Below are 12,164 nucleotides of genomic sequence, written 5' to 3'. Positions count from 1 at the left end.
CTCTCTCTCTCTCTCAAATTTCAAGCTCTGTAAACAAATTCGTGTAGTGCTGCACCATCAATGGCGTTAATGGGTTCTCAGTGACATCATACCCCATTACTAGTTATTTTATCATCAATTCAAAACCGTGTTTTGCTGTCTGGGTTATCTATCTTTTTAAGTGGAGTGCTTGGTTAGTTTAGTTTCATTGGTAGATTCAACTTCCTTTAGAATGGCTCTTTGTACATTTTCATTTCCTGCTCAAGTCAAAGCAATTCCAGAAAGATCAACCCTTTTCTCTTCTCATTACTTCTGTGGAACTGATCTCCTATGCCAATCTCTACCAACACACAACAAAAAGGTCGGTGCTCATTTGCATTACCAAAATCTTAGTCTAAAGTTGTACAACTTACTTCTGTAGAAATGGGTCCTTTTTTATTTTTTGTTTAGATTCATGTTTGTGTTGATTCTTGAGAGTTTTATTTACTCTGATCGGCTAGTTTTGTTTTGTTTAATTGTTTAATGAAATTGGTGTTTTGATTTTCAGGTTCAACAGGCCAAGAAAAGGCCACGTAGCAGTGTGTGTGCATCACTATCAGAGAGTGGAGAGTATCATTCACAGAGACCACCTACTCCTCTTTTGGACACAATTAATTATCCAATTCACATGAAAAACCTATCAATCAAGGTTTATGACACTTCCACCACTTCATTTCTTTTGAAAATTGCTCATTTCGAGATGGTTTTGTTACCCTTCAACTCATTTATGTTAACAGGAGCTGAAACAATTGTCCGATGAGCTCCGATCAGATGTTATCTTTAATGTGTCTAAGACTGGAGGTCACTTGGGCTCGAGTCTTGGTGTCGTGGAGCTCACTGTTGCTCTTCATTACGTGTTCAACGCTCCTCAAGACAAGATTTTATGGGATGTTGGACATCAGGTTTGATTCTCACTTACTTTTATATCTTCCTGCCATGTTATTCCCAACTCTGCACCATTCGGAAGGTCATATTTGGTTATCTATTTCATATTTGCAGTCTTACCCGCATAAAATCTTGACTGGTAGAAGAGATAAGATGCATACCATGAGACAGACAAATGGACTTGCCGGATTCACTAAGCGATCGGAAAGTGAATTTGATTGCTTCGGCACTGGTCATAGTTCTACAACTATCTCAGCTGGCCTCGGTAATTATCTACTTACTATGTAGACTTCTTTTTCTTTATATTTTGTATTAGCTAAATTGGACCAGATGATTAAACCAGCACATACCTAGTAATGGGAACATGATCATTAATATTTATGTCAACTGATATTTCAATTTCCAATTTAGTGGGAACATGATCTTGTACTGAGTTTTGTCTCTGTCATAGCCAGCTATTCTGATCTATAGGAATTTTCTTTTCACCCGAAATTCTTGTTTTTTGTGGTCTTTCGCTTCACTGACGTAATTGTTGTATATTCTTGACTTTAGGAATGGCTGTGGGCAGGGATTTAAAAGGAGGGAAGAACAACGTGGTTGCTGTTATAGGTGATGGTGCCATGACAGCTGGACAAGCTTATGAAGCCATGAACAATGCTGGTTACCTTGACTCTGATATGATTGTTATTCTAAATGACAACAAACAGGTTTCTTTACCTACTGCTAATCTCGATGGACCAATTCCACCCGTCGGAGCTTTGAGTAGTGCTCTCAGTAGGATCCAATCAAACAGGCCTCTTCGAGAGCTACGAGAAGTTGCCAAGGTTTAATTTTACATTAATTAATCTAGTAAATGGAGAATGTATTAGTTAACCAGAGTGTTGTAGAATGTAATTGTTATTTGGGATTGTTGCAGGGAGTGACAAAACAACTGGGTGGTCCTGTGCATGAATTAGCAGCAAAAGTTGATGAGTATGCTCGTGGAATGATAAGTGGTTCAGGATCTACTCTATTTGAGGAGCTTGGATTATATTACATCGGTCCAGTTGATGGTCATAACGTGGATGACCTAATCACAATTCTCAAAGAAGTTAAGAGTGCCCAGACAACAGGTCCTGTCCTCATCCATGTCATCACCGAAAAAGGCCGTGGATATCCTTACGCAGAGAGAGCTGCAGACAAGTACCATGGTAAGTAAACTAATTTCACACCAAACTCATATCATAGCATTGAAAAGGATAAGCTTGCAAATGTTTACTGATTTCTGGATTTTTGCAGGGGTGGTAAAGTTTGACCCGTCAACAGGAAAGCAATTCAAGTCCAAGACGCCTACGCAGTCGTATACGACATACTTTGCAGAGGCGTTGATTGCAGAAGCTGAAGCAGATAAGGATGTTGTAGCAATCCATGCAGCAATGGGTGGTGGAACTGGCTTGAATCTCTTCCTCCGTCGCTTCCCGACGAGATGCTTTGATGTCGGGATTGCAGAACAGCATGCTGTCACTTTCGCTGCTGGTTTGGCTTGTGAAGGACTTAAACCGTTTTGTGCAATCTATTCATCTTTCTTGCAAAGAGCTTATGACCAGGTCAGCTTACAAAACGAAAAAAAAAAAAAAAAGAAAGTCCAGTTTCAGGCTTTATAAAACAAAAGGACGTATTTTCAAATTATCCTAAAACAAAAGGGACTAAATATTGATTGATACAACAGGTAGTGCATGATGTGGATCTTCAGAAGTTGCCGGTCAGATTTGCAATGGACAGGGCAGGTCTTGTCGGAGCAGATGGTCCAACACATTGTGGAGCATTTGATGTCACTTTTATGGCATGCCTTCCTAACATGGTGGTTATGGCCCCCTCCGACGAGGCTGAGCTCTTCCATATGGTTGCCACAGCGGCAGCCATTGATGACCGCCCCAGTTGTTTCCGGTATCCAAGAGGAAATGGTATAGGTGTTCAGTTGCCACCAGGTAACAAAGGCATTCCTCTTGAGGTAAACCCGGTTCAAATAAAAAAACCAGTTCATTTTACTTTTTTGTACTTTTCATCGCCAAAATCAGTTCAATTCAGGTTTTTTAATGAGATTTGGTTCAGATCAGTTTGGGTTGAGCATTCCTGATTCCTAATGGTTTATTCAGGTCGGGAAAGGGAGGGTGTTGATAGAAGGGGAGAGGGTGGCGCTCTTAGGATACGGTTCGGCGGTTCAGAGCTGTTTAGCAGCCGCTGCTTTGGTTGAACCGCACGGTCTAAAGATGACAGTTGCAGATGCACGATTCTGCAAACCATTGGATCATGCTCTCATCAGAAGCTTGGCTAAATCACACGAGGTTGTTATCACCGTTGAAGAAGGATCTATTGGAGGTTTTGGATCCCACGTGGCACAGTTCATGGCCCTTGATGGCCTTCTTGACGAAAAGTGAAGGTAATAGCTAGATAGCCGCAAATCATGTTTCCATTGATCGGTCAATCTTTCCTAAATGATCGAGTAAGTAAATTAATTTTATCTTTTTTATTTGCAGTGGAGACCTATTGTTCTTCCTGATCGATACATTGACCACGGATCGCCAATTGACCAGATGGTTGACGCCGGTCTTACACCGGCACATATTGCCGCGACTGTATTCAACATTCTCGGTCAAACTAGAGAGGCTCTTGCAATGATGTCATCATAGTATCAGAATATGAAGTCAATTTTGTATGGTCCTACAGTCCTACTACATTGTACAAATAGAAGAAAATGTTTTCTACTCATAGAAGTAGAAATTCTCTGTATACATATATTGTTTCAACATTGCTTGTAGTGCAAGTAACATCGCTCTGATTAGGCTGACAAACGAGATATTCTTGTTAAATGGGCTATATCTATCTGCTAGACTCGAATGTGTCTTGTTAAAATTCAGATCCCAAGCTTGAGCGATCTTTAAATTAAATGGCAATACTTACTCGAGTATTTTATAATCAATAGTAAAATAATCGAAATTGAATTGAACTCGAGTGTCCGAATGATATTATCGACTCCAAAGATAATATCAGACCGCTCACTCAAATGGTTCATAAAGAATAATCATGTTTTCATTTTTATTTTTTTTTTGAAATTATAATCATGTTTTTAAAAAATTACCAGTACCTTAAAGAATATTTAATAAATTTAAACCAGTGCATTTTCGTAACACTCTGATTCCACAAACGACAAAATGTGTTTTTACATCTAAAGAAAATATCTTTTACATTATGAGACATGCATTAGGGTTTTCATCACTAAACATGAGTAACATTTGAATCTCTGTGTAACAATCGAAGATGAAAGGTTCTACAACAAGTTGTGAATGCAGTTTGAATGGCGAATCTCCATCTTTGGACTCGTTTTCTTCCGAATTTTCATCTTCTTCTGGTTCAATGATTTCGACTTTCTTGCCAGTTTTCTTCTTCAATTTCTTCAACACTTTTTGTGGATTAATCTTGCCAGTCACTACCACTCTATGTTTACTCATCTCCGTTAAAAACGTCTCTATCCCTACAGTAGGAAAAAAAAAAAAAACGTTGTCAAGTCAAAGTTAGGAAATTATCCAAAATAAAATAAAATCAGAGTTAGGAAATAATGTAAAGGGACATGCGAAAATTATAAAGATGGAAACATTGTCATCGATTTCGGGAAATTATCGAAATGTAAAAACTTAACAACGACTTGAAATGCACGATATACCGTATCTTCAATTATAACTAGAAAGAAAACCCACCATCTATCTTGGATAATATTTTGACAACACTTCTTTCGCAAGCATTGCAATACATGGAGACTTTATACTCTACAACGACAGCCTGCGTTTGGAAATTAATTATAAATTAAGTCGATGTATATACATATATGTGTGTAATTTTAATGAAACCAAAATCCTACAGTATTACTTGGAGTTGTGGTTTTTTCTTGTCTTTTCCATTGAAGAACTTTGTAACGGGAAGGGAAAATGTTGGTTATCGTTGGTTGGGGTAATTTTTGAATACGAGTATATATACGTTACCCATTGGCAGTTATTTTTAAAACACGTGAGGCTCGATCGGTTGCTTCTGGGCTGGGCCTGTTTCTAGTCTGGTCCATTTCTCATCATCATCGATCGATCGATAATTCTTATACAGTAAGTTTTTTTTTCTTGCAAAGCTAGTAAATTCTTAACACAACACATTATAGTTTTCTTATTCCTCAAGGAAATATGTTATTTTAAAAGAAATTATTCATCAACAATTTTGAAGTAGATATAAATTACTAGTATAATTCTGCTGCATTTTTTGCAGCTTCACACACTATTATTATGTCAATTATTAACAAAGCGACAGTTCTGTCTAATCTCTCCACGTTCACCATCTCCAGTAATTACTCCAATGGAGCTCATCTTCACCATTGATTTAGCAAATGCTTTAAAGAACATTAGTTCATCCTCAAAAATACTTGCTAGCATCCTGGACTTTGAATTCGTGAGTAGAGTTGCGTCTGTTGTGAAAACCCCTTTATTTTCTCTAACTACTTTAAAATAGTTACTGTCGAACTTGAGGGTGCTGTTAGGATCCAAGTCTACTTCAGTGGTTCGATTAATCGGAATCGGACACGTCTCTTTCAGCGTCTTGGCGTAATCGGCATCAATTGTCGGATCCGTGTCTCCCTTTCCGGTGAAATTGTACAGTCTCCTCTGAATAACACCGCAATGTGTTATTCCGATTGTATGTGCACCTGCAATTTTCCCACTAATATAGTGAGAATATATTTTACTCTCTCAATTCCCATATGAAGTGGACATTTAATATGGGAATTGAGGGAGTAGAAAAAGTTATTTATTTACGTAAAGAAAAGAATATATGATGAATTAATTACCTGACAAAGCCACAAGATCCGATACATTAAGTCCTACGTCAGCAAATCTCTCTTCCAGGATGCTGAAATTCGATGATGCTGATGGTATACCTGTAACAGGCTCTGAGATATTCGATATTTTCCCATCTTTCCTCCCCGTAAAAACAGGCCATAAGGAATGCCTGAACTGAAAATTAAAAAAATAATATGTGCGTTAGGAAAATCCTAGTTTCTGTTTGATTAGCTTAGCTGTTTATAATTCCAATTAACAACTTTGTTTATTTTCTTTTGTAGGTTGCCTTACTTGGTAAGAGACGGCATCTCTTGTCGCTAAGGCGATAATATCAGCGCATGAGACATTCCTAGGGCATCTCTTTTCTAATTCGGTTTTAATTTCGTCAATAATTTCATATCCTACTAAAGAGAAGTTGGGCGGTGAATCTTTCTCAGCTTTGTTTCCATTCACTGAATTCAACAGTATCGATGCGTCACATCCCTGCAACGGATAAATTAGGAGTAAACTAACTAGCTTATGCCGTACTAAAAATTGCAACCTTTATGAAAAATTTGTCTACTAATGTGACGAATATATTTTACCCTGACAAAACAGTCATGGAACTGAAGCCTCAACAATTTTGCTGCCAGTTCTGGTTTCTCGGCGACTATTTTCCACGTAATGTCCCTAACGATTGTTTCAGCATCGCGACAGGTTTTATGATAAAATTTCATCTGGAGCTTGCCTTGTTTTTTGAATTTTGGATATCCATGGCATAAACTAAGAGAGACCAACATAACAGAGAGCAACACAATTAAGCTACCTCTCATTTTTTATTTTTTATTTCTTTCTTTTCTTCTGTCTTTGATGTGAGAGCCTTAATTCATAGATATATATATATATATATATATATATATATATAGCCATAGCCATCTGATTTGCAGGAGTATCCGCGAAATGGATTACTAAGGATCACATGAGCATTGATCATCTAGAATAGATAGACTTGTATGATTAACAAACTCAACCTATTTTTTTAATTAAATAATTAAAATCAAGGGCGGATTTAGGATGGAGTATCGGGTAGGACCGAAAAATTGAAAGAAAAAAATTCTTCACGATGGAAAAAGTATAAGAATCGAGATAAAACTTTGTGAAAATATAAGAACTGAGGTAAAATTAATAATCAAATTATTGTTTTCATCAACTAATGGGTTTGGAACCGAAGATTATATGTTTCATAATATCTAATAAAAATTGTATCATCATACAACTTTAATGATTGTATATAAAAGTTGCAATACAAATTATATATGAAATTTAAGATTTTTTTTTTTTTTTTTTGAAATAGATAGGATCTAGATTTTCACCATACACATACATACGCTCCTAAATTTTCATCACAAATCGATTTATTAATTTAAAACTTATTTTTTCTATTTTATTATTATAATACTAAATATTATTTGAAATAGCACATAAATCTATAATTATTGTAAAAAATCTTCCAATAAATCTAAGAAAGCAATATTATTTGAAATAGGACATAAATCTATTAGTACCTCCCTAATTAAAATAGTGCGGTTATGTTCCTGAAAAAGGAAGGGATGTCATCAATTTATGATTGCTTCATCCATGAAAGCTGGTTTCTTATACAATATACAACATATAGATATCAGCCGAAGCTAGCTGTATCAATTGAGATCAGTATATACATGCATGATAATTAAATAACTTAATGTGCTAGCTTCCTGAAGAAATAACTATATATATCTCAAGTACTTAAATTTGATTTCAGGATCGAATTTCCAGCTAGCTAGCGTAAACTATATATATTCCAGATCGATTCAAGTGATTCCGATATTCTTGGAATAAAACGTACCTTTGAATTGAAACTATTAATAGATAATGTCGCTTATATTTATACGAACAAAAAAGAGGTAAAGGAGACTGATTCGTTGATTATTAAAATAATTTTTTTACAATTTTTATTTGCTTCAATTGAAGAACATTGCATATACAGCAATGGACGCAAAACAGCTCATTTAATTCCCGCAATGTGGCAGGCAGCCGCCACTGGAGCAGGCATCGGCGAATTACTATATATATATATATATATATATCGCACCTTTAATCAAGCCAACGGTTAAATGGTTTCCATTATATTAAAAATTTATTAATTATTCTTTCCGTTTTAAAATAAATATAAATTTTCACATATAAATTATATTAAAAAATTTACATCTATTTTAAGTCGAAAATAATATATTATATATTTTGTCCGTCCCATTTTAAATGTAATTTTTTACCATTTCATCAAAATTAAAAAAAAATCAAAATAGTATATAGTTGGGACAACAATATATTAGAATGAACAATAATGTCCTTAACTTTATCGTAAACTATATTTTGATGTCTGCATTCTACAATTTCCGTCCAGATCTCGCCGGAGTTTATACGAACATCGTTCAGGAAGAGCAAAATTAATTATCCAGATCTCGTCGCCCGTCCAGTTTGAATTCTTGTCGTCCGTCCAGATCTCGTCAACCTCACTTCGATCCGCCTCCATGAACGACACCCCCTCCTCTCCCTGTGAAGATTAATAGGGACGACACCGCCACAAACAAACTCAGATGTTTTTCGTTGTCTGATCCCTGCCAAACCGAAACGAAACCGAAAGATTGGTCGAAAATACATATAGAACGACACCAAGGGTGAGGTCATCGCCAATCCATAAATTTGATTCCGACCACCACTGCTTCATCTCACAGCCGCCGCCATAAAATTTTATTTCAAAATAGGAAGTGTGTTGTAAGGGTTTTTTTTAGATCTGATTGCTTTTAGATCGAGTAATAATGAGAATAAAGAACAATTCATTATTTTATATTATAAGGGTAGAATAAGTATTTTATCTTAAAATTTCTATAAATGACACATAAAAAGGACAAAAAATAATGTCAGAAATGACACTTAAAAAAGGATGGAAGAAATATATATAAATAAGGGATATATATAAATATGGAGTAACTTTATTATTGTATAAAAAAAAACTTTATTAAAGATTTAATTAAAATGACCTAATCAAAATGTGTTAGCTACCGGTCATTCTCGTAAAACCTAATCCTCCAAAATTAAAAAATTCAAAGATCAAATATCGTGGATATTATTGGTTAGTGTCATCTACATCCCCGACTACCTTAGATTTTTTAGAGTACCACAGACGATATAAAGTCCTAAGGTCCGGATACAAACATCCAAACTAGTTAGTGTAGGATGCATGAAATCCCCTACTAGCAATAAAGTCTAAAAATTAAAGTGCCAATAGAAAAGCCGTAAATAAATTATAGTGTCTTCTTTTATATGCTTGTGGGACCAAAGCTAAATTCCCACTTCTGCCGCAGTGTAGCTAACCTTCTTTTGTCAAGTAAGATTTGTCTCCCCCACTCCAAATATATTTATCTGAATCAGTATAGGAGAGACTAACTTCATCAATTAAACGTAACATCTCATTCAACAAAGACAATTCCTTAACATAACTTCAATACCATCGAAAATTTTGACCCCAAATTTATGATTGCCAGAAACCCGAGTCTCCGATCAAGCTTGAAGATTGGTGATCAACAAATACAAGACATGGGAGGAAGCATGCAATGAAATATTACCAACCTAAACATCATTCCAAAATAAAATTATACCGCGATTTCCGACTTTAAGAGTAATATAATTAATTAATTTTCAAAGAAGACCCTAAACCTCCAATATTCCAAGAAATAATACTTACTAAGGTAAATTGTGGCCGGTATCGTTCAAAAGCTGGAAGTTGGAAGCTTTTGAAGAAAATTATCGACACCATTTGCAGCTGACGTCAAGAGCTAAAACCATACCCATCTGCAATCATGTATATATAAGTCAATTCTTCAAGAATACTAGGAAGTTTATTTTCCTTACAATTCACAACCTTTGTTCTATAAACATTCTTTGAGTCCCTATTGGAACGATGAGGTTTTTTAGGGGCCAACACAAAATTAAAATTTGAAAAAATTAGTGGAATAGTAAACAATTTGAAGCTGAAGATTTGAATTTGTAACTTTTCTATATTTTCACGTGATTGACACGATCCTATTACTTTGGTGATCTCATCCAAATACGAGTATGATTTATTTCCAATTTCCAGTTCATTTTGGATCAAAGGTAGCTATGTATTGTCGAAGTCATGACTTCCATAATACCCTCATTGAAAAATTACATATATCCCTGAAATTGGGGATGGGTTCCCTTCCTGATGTTTCGTGCCTACAATAATTGATGGACTCTCTGTCGCAACCAGCTACGTTTTCGACACCAATGAGTCGAGGTCCGAGTCATGATCTTTACTCTCTGATATATAGGGACTACACCACTACCTTGACGGTCTTTCCAGCCAAATAAAAATTTCTCCTCAAACGAGATTTTTAATTGGTACAGTGCCGAATCAATTGCCACCCATAAAAAGTGTGATGTAGAAATGATTATACAGCCACAACTAAATAAGCACGCAATCGAGTCGAACTCGATTAATAGTATCCTCTTCAATCACAATCAAATCTCCCCCCCTCATGACATAACTTGTTAAACAAATTCATGTTCCCTACATGAAATGGCATACCATCAACTCGAATTCACATTAACTCTGCAGTACCCAAAAAATACGAATCGGAGGACCAATTTTCAAAGATTCGTAGTTTTAAAGATATTATTTTATAGTGTAAGTTTTAACTGTAAAAAATTAGTCATGTCTGGGGGAGTGAGAGGATAATTCTTGTAAAAAGTTATAAACGTGTCTTACGTTAAATAGTGTCTTACGTTAAATAGTGTTTCGTGGGAAACAATGTTCATGATTTCGTTTTTATAAACGAGTAGTTTTTTTGCCCTCAATGTGATGCGGAATTAAACTAATATATAATAGCCACAAAAGTTTGAACTTTTGATCCCTCAAGTATGATCAGTTTAGTTCATTTCAACCTTAAAAGTCAAAACCATCGCTTCAAATCCACGTACAGGACTCCATAAACCGATCTCTATTCGGGAGACATACACATTCTTCATTTTTTTCTGGACATGTTGACTGACAAATTTATTACAATTTTCATACATATATGATGTTTGAAATTTTAAATTTTAAATTCATCCAAATAAACATCTATCAAATGAAAATTATTGATTAAATACTTTCTCAATTCCACAATAAATGTCTATTTTATTTTTTTATTCATACAAGAAAGCAATATATCCGGACAAAAAATAGGAATTATATATTAATTTAGATGAACATAAAAATCCAAAACATCATATTTTTTATACGAAGAGAGTAATAAAATAGTAATAAAGTAGTAAAGATGCAATATTAGTCAACTTTCATAATTAAAAGTGAGACTTGCATTTTTAGAAGAGAAAAAAATAAAAGTGCATATATGGGACTTGTAAGTTGTAAAAACTGCATTATGCGTAATTTTGCTGGTACGATGTTAATTTCACTCCACCAAAAATATCAGACCTAGTTATTAAAAATATTCGTAACCGGTTTGAATCAGTCCATAACGAATAATTTTATAGATTATATGGATTTATAGATAACGGTAAATGTTCATTTTGAATTTAATTTTTTAATGTTCATATTGAATTTAATTTTTTATTACTAGATGTAAAGGTTAAAAGTTTGATAAATATAATTTGAACAGACAAATATAAATTTTTCTATTTATAAGATTGACTATAGACGCGTCACATATTTTCTATTCTTTCCATCTTTTATTAGTTATTATTTTTTTCATATAAATTAAAAAAATTAGGATAAAAGTAGTAATTTGATAATATAATTTTAATAAAAATTAGAATATGTTAATTTGATGCATATACAATGTAAAGTACGTTGAAAAAGTTGGTGGTCAATTTAATTTGGACCAAATTTTTATATGGGTCCGTTTGTAATTTTGTCTAAAAAACTAATTAAATTTGTTATACGTATGTTGTAGATGAATGTTATATAATCAATTATGGAATTTGACTATAAAATGAATTAAAAATTATGCATGCGGAAATAAATTGTTTGATGTATACGTAAAGTGCAAAATACACATAATTAAGAAAGTAGATAAACTGAGAACAACATGTTATTCTTACCTTAAATTTATCAAAATGACATATATTTTGGGATAAATTTTTTATCAAAATGACAGTTAAATACATACGGAAAGAATATATAGTATATTTATATTTTCTAAGCATATTTTATGAGTATATAAAATTTCTTACTTAATTAAAAAATATTTAGCTTTAATTTCTTCTTCTTATTTATCGATAAGGAAATCCCTTATAATTGTAATTACTAGTGGTAGAGTTAAACAATATCCATTGTCAATAGTCGTTGATTAAAATTTCTAGTCTTCC

The 12,164-nt window shown here is 34.1% G+C and overlaps 2 protein-coding genes across 2 annotated transcripts; one reads left to right on the top strand and one right to left on the bottom strand.

Moving 5' to 3' along the window:
* The first annotated feature begins 211 nt into the window (after window positions 1-211).
* On the top strand, window positions 212-3,572 carry LOC139883555 (1-deoxy-D-xylulose-5-phosphate synthase 1, chloroplastic). The gene is made up of 10 exons (XM_071867719.1): window positions 212-340; window positions 527-667; window positions 756-920; window positions 1,018-1,168; window positions 1,456-1,727; window positions 1,820-2,093; window positions 2,182-2,489; window positions 2,612-2,893; window positions 3,039-3,317; window positions 3,414-3,572. The coding sequence occupies exons 1-10, from the start codon at window positions 212-214 to the stop codon at window positions 3,570-3,572; spliced, it is 2,160 nt and encodes a 719-aa protein (XP_071723820.1).
* A 552-nt stretch (window positions 3,573-4,124) lies between these two features.
* Window positions 4,125-6,568, bottom strand: LOC139883551 (peroxidase 24-like). Its single transcript, XM_071867715.1, has 6 exons — window positions 6,341-6,568; window positions 6,048-6,239; window positions 5,765-5,930; window positions 5,223-5,623; window positions 4,638-4,719; window positions 4,125-4,414 (listed from the first exon to the last, which is right to left on the bottom strand). Exons 1-6 carry the CDS (start codon window positions 6,566-6,568, stop codon window positions 4,125-4,127), a joined length of 1,359 nt encoding a protein of 452 aa, XP_071723816.1.
* Window positions 6,569-12,164: the final 5,596 nt, after the last annotated feature.

Source organism: Rutidosis leptorrhynchoides, unplaced genomic scaffold (assembly GCF_046630445.1).
Source record: "Rutidosis leptorrhynchoides isolate AG116_Rl617_1_P2 unplaced genomic scaffold, CSIRO_AGI_Rlap_v1 contig416, whole genome shotgun sequence".
Classification (NCBI taxonomy): Eukaryota; Viridiplantae; Streptophyta; class Magnoliopsida; order Asterales; family Asteraceae; genus Rutidosis; species Rutidosis leptorrhynchoides.
The sequence above is the reverse complement of the archived record's forward strand: the minus strand, read 5'-3'. Positions and strand labels throughout refer to the sequence as shown.

What these genes read in the sequence shown, in the direction of transcription:
- LOC139883555 (XM_071867719.1), top strand. Translation starts at nt 212, where the DNA reads ATGGCTCTTTGTACATTTTCATTTCCTGCTCAAGTCAAAGCAATTCCA. An exon ending in AGCTGCAGACAAGTACCATG is followed by an intron (nt 2,094 to 2,181) that starts GTAAGTAAACTA and finishes GGATTTTTGCAG; the next exon opens with GGGTGGTAAAGTTTGACCCG. An exon ending in TGCAAAGAGCTTATGACCAG is followed by an intron (nt 2,490 to 2,611) that starts GTCAGCTTACAA and finishes TTGATACAACAG; the next exon opens with GTAGTGCATGATGTGGATCT.
- LOC139883551 (XM_071867715.1), bottom strand. Translation starts at nt 6,568, where the DNA reads ATGAGAGGTAGCTTAATTGTGTTGCTCTCTGTTATGTTGGTCTCTCTT. An exon ending in GAGATGCCGTCTCTTACCAA is followed by an intron (nt 5,931 to 6,047) that starts GTAAGGCAACCT and finishes TTTAATTTTCAG; the next exon opens with TTCAGGCATTCCTTATGGCC. An exon ending in GGATCTTGTGGCTTTGTCAG is followed by an intron (nt 5,624 to 5,764) that starts GTAATTAATTCA and finishes GGAAAATTGCAG; the next exon opens with GTGCACATACAATCGGAATA.